Here is a 3946-nt window from a genome sequence, read left to right on the forward strand (position 1 = left end):
TCTGCGCTCCTGGTGGAGGGACGCCCGCCGGCGAGGCACCTACTGGTCACGTCTCTTCTGATCTCGAGGCAACGCCGGTGCCAGGGCTGTAGCGAGAGGGTGACCTCCATCCGGGCGTTTTCTTGTTCTTACGTATTTTTATTGATGTCAGAGCGGAAGGGGGAGGGGGAGAGAGAGAGAGTCATGGACGGGCCGCCTCCTGCAGCCCCCACCGGGGATGGAGCCCGCAGCCCGGCCCGTGCCCTGCCCCGGAATCCAACCCTGACCTCCCGGTTCCTCGGTCGGTGCTCAGCCAGCGGCCACGCCTCGGGCTCAAGGGGTTTTTTCGAATGTGCTCGGGGTGGTTGAGTGACGATTCCCCGGAGACGTGACCTTGCTCGGTCCTCAGCTCCGCCCCGTGTCCCCCCAGGAGACGGAGGTGAGTCGGAGGAAGAGCTCAGCGCCGTGACCGAGGAGAGCCCGGTGCTGACCCACTGGGCCCCCGCCTCCAAGTTCTACCCCGGCCACACCAAGATGGACGCAATCAGGAGAGGGATCGCCAAGGACAGCCAGCGCCACAGGGTCCACCTCGATGCCCAGGGCCCGGTCACCCAGAACTTCTCCTCCGAGAGCAAGCCGCACAGGGAATACGTGAGCGCCGCCTCCTCCCGAGGGTCGGGTCAAACTCCGGGCGCCCAGGCCTCTGGGCTGGAGAAAGGCTCGCAGAGCCCGGCTCTTCCTGTGCACCCGGCCTCTGGGTGTCCCGGTGACTCCCCGGAGCCGAGCCTCGTCTAGGGACACGAGAGGGGGGGCCGGTGTCCCCGTGGGCGCCGTGATGGCTGAGTCAGGCCGCAGACACTGCAGGTCCCCCCGGGATGCCCGGCAGTGGGACCTCATAGTAACCCGTCCACGCCCCCCAGGGGCCCTGCCTCCGGGAGATGAAGGACATGCTGATCCTACTCAGGTCCGTGAGCACATTGAGCCCCCGGGGCGTCCAGCTCCCCAACTGCGACAAGAAGGGCTTCTACAAGAAGAAGCAGGTGAGCCCTCCGTCCCCCCACTCGGGGAGCCGCAGCTGGGCCTCTCCTCCTGCCCCTCCCCGCCCCCCCCTGCCCTGCTCCCCTTTAACCACGAAGGGACCCAGGCGCAACAGCACCTTCCCGCTGTCCAGGGTGGGACAGCCTGGTCCCCACGGGGCCTGGGAGCCCCTGGGGGTCACATCGCCTTCTCTGCTCCGCCCACAGTGCCGCCCGGCCAAGGGCAGGAAGCGCGGCTTGTGCTGGTGCGTGGACAAGTACGGGCTGCCCCTCCCCGGCCACGACCCCTCCGGCAAACCGGACGTGCACTGTGACAGTGTGGAGAGCCAGTGACCTGGCGGTAAGCCTGGGGCGGGGCTGGGGGCGGGTCAGGTGGAGGACAGACCTGGGACACTCCCTGAGGAAGGAGGGGGACCTGCCCCCCCAGCCGCACAGGCAGAGGCTCTGGGCCCCCGCGTCTCAGACGCTGATCTTTCTTACAAAGAGCCAAGGATCTGAGCACACGGGTCAGTCTCAGAGGCGGTCCCTGTAAGCCTGACGGGGCCCTTATCTTCCCAGTAAACTCTCTAACTTCAAAAGAACCTGTTTCTAAAATATATTTTTTTATTGATGTCAGAGAGGAAGGGAGAGGGAGAGAGAGAGAGAAACATCAGTGATGAGGGAGAACCATTTATCGGCTGCCTCCTGCACGCCCCCCACTGGGGATGGAGCCTGCAACCTGGGCCTGGGCCCTGACCGGCAATCGAACCCTGACCTCCCAGTTCATAGGTCACTGCTCAACCACTGAGCCACACCAGCTGAGCAAGGACCTGTTTCTAAATTAAAGACGTGTCTGTTTGTGCTTTTTTCCCCCTGTAAAATACATTATGGATATTCTGTGGTTAATAGAATTTTAATAAAGTTTATTAAATCTAATTCAAACAATGACTTTTAAACCATCACTTTGAAGAATGCTATCGCATCCAATATTCTCTTTGACTAAATGAGAGAGTTATTGGTGGAAAAAAGGAATAAATATGTTTCCTTTCGTCTCCTCAAGACAAATTTAAGTCAACAGAAGAAAATTTTCATGTTTAGGTGTTTTCTTTCCTTGCAAGTTGGAAAAGGCAATTCTAATTTCGGGGGTGACTATGGAAGAACATAGCAAGCAGCCCAGCCAGCGTGGCCCAGTGGTTGAGCATCGACCTATGAACCAGGAGGTCACGGTTCGATTCCCGGTCAGGGCACAGGCCCCGGTTGTGGGCTTGATCCCCAGTGTGGGGTGTGCAGGAGGCAGCCTTCCATGATCCTCTCTCATCATGGATGTTTCTCTCTCTCCCTCTCCCTTCCTCTCTGAAGTCAATAAAAATATTTTTTTTTTTAATTGCTAGCATCCTGCAGGCCCTTTGCTCTCTGAACAGCGTGGCCTGCCTGGTGCCTCGCCTGGTGCCCGGGGAGGGAGTGGAGGCTGACGCCGGAGGAGCTAACCAGCACGTTCCTTTCTCTGTTTCAGTTCAGAGGAACTCAGATACCGGTTCTGCACCAAAGACTGCCAAGGCGGTGATCAGCGTTGGCTGCAGCCTCGATTATATATCTTTCTCTGGTGAATCCATTTCTTTCTTAAATCCGCGTGTAGGAAGAGACCTCTGCAATGCCTGGGCTTCTAAACAGTGCGCTCGAGCGGCTTCCCGCGCCCCAGCAGCCAGGGAAACCGTGTGGTTTTCCTCGTCGCTCCTTTCGAACCTCCTTCTGAACTCAAGCACAGGCCGGGCCTCGGGCCACCCTGGGGACCTCACACCCTAGCACCCCTGCCACTTGGGCCTCCCGGGAACGCCAACCTCTGCCCTGGGGTGTCTGGACACACCTGCCTGGCGCCGAGGCCTGCGCCCCTCCACCCAGTAGCGAGCTCCTGCCCTCGGGTGACCGACCCGTCCTGCCTGGGGACAAGTGGAGACCATGAGGTGGAGTCTTGCTTTTTTTTTTTTTAAATGACCAAGAAGGTGCTCAGACCCTGGGCATCTGGAGAAGTGGTGGCTCAGGCAGGCTCTCGGGGACACGGCCTTTGCTGTGGCCCCACAGGGTGGGGACGGGGGGTGAGGGGGGGGACAAGGCCACACCTTTGTCTTCAGAGCCCCCCCAAACAGCGGCACGATGCTCAGATGGCGGCAGAAAGGGGTGTTCTCCACTCACAACTCCAAGACCAAGGTAGTTTTTGAGGCTACGTCCTCAGAGGCAAAGGAGGTTCTGTCCACCCCTCACCATGTGTCCTCTTTGTCACACTGTCACACATGTGAGTAGCCATGTATCTAACCAGAGGGGCCTTGGGGATCCCAGAATCGCGCCCTCCTTCTGACTCACCTATTCACAGAGAAATGCCTTCGTGAACTGTCACCGTTGCCTGCATCGTGGTCCAAATGTAATAGGACCTGTGCGCATAGTCTTAGATGCCCCGTCGGCCACGTGGCCGCACGCCGCCCTCGGCAGGACCAGAGGTTCCCCAGACACTGCCTACCTATTCGCTTTCCTTTTTTAATCAAGTTTTCAGGAAAAAAAAAAACAAAAACAGTATTTTTGAGAAATTTGTCTCACCATGTATTTATAATGGGTTAATAAAGATTTTACCCTGAAAAAACGCTCGCCGGTGTCAGCGGCCACCCAGTTTGGAGGGTCCGGCGTCCTAATCGGAGTTTCCCAGTGAGCTCGGGTGGGTCCTGGCCGGGCAGCTCAGCAGGTGCCCCCCGGCCCTCGCTGCCCGTAGGTTTTGTCCCCATCATCCCGTCTGTCCCCGCTCAGACCGGCGCAGGGGACACGTCTGGGCTGGGAAGGGACAGGCAGGAGGAGGGAGACCGGGACACGCTGGGGGGGGCTCTGACCCCGTGACTGTGGCGTCGCAGGACGCGCTGGTTTCTAGGAATCCCGAGTGTGGACCTAAGTCCGTCCTCATCCACGTT

General features: G+C 59.0%; 1 protein-coding gene across 1 annotated transcript in view; it reads left to right on the plus strand.

Annotated features, from left to right (window-relative positions):
* IGFBP3 (insulin-like growth factor binding protein 3) overlaps positions 1–3618 on the plus strand; it is a 7305-nt gene extending 3687 nt beyond the window's left edge. Inside the window, exons 2-5 of the mRNA XM_014530528.1 lie at positions 350–630; positions 900–1019; positions 1224–1356; positions 2509–3618. Of these exons, the coding sequence (XP_014386014.1) occupies positions 350–630; positions 900–1019; positions 1224–1349 (527 nt within the window). The 3' untranslated portion in view covers positions 1350–1356; positions 2509–3618. The remainder of the gene's footprint in view (positions 1–349; positions 631–899; positions 1020–1223; positions 1357–2508) is intronic.
* Positions 3619–3946: the final 328 nt, after the last annotated feature.

This window comes from Myotis brandtii, unplaced genomic scaffold, assembly GCF_000412655.1.
Source record: "Myotis brandtii unplaced genomic scaffold, ASM41265v1 scaffold743, whole genome shotgun sequence".
Lineage (NCBI taxonomy): Eukaryota > Metazoa > Chordata > Mammalia > Chiroptera > Vespertilionidae > Myotis > Myotis brandtii.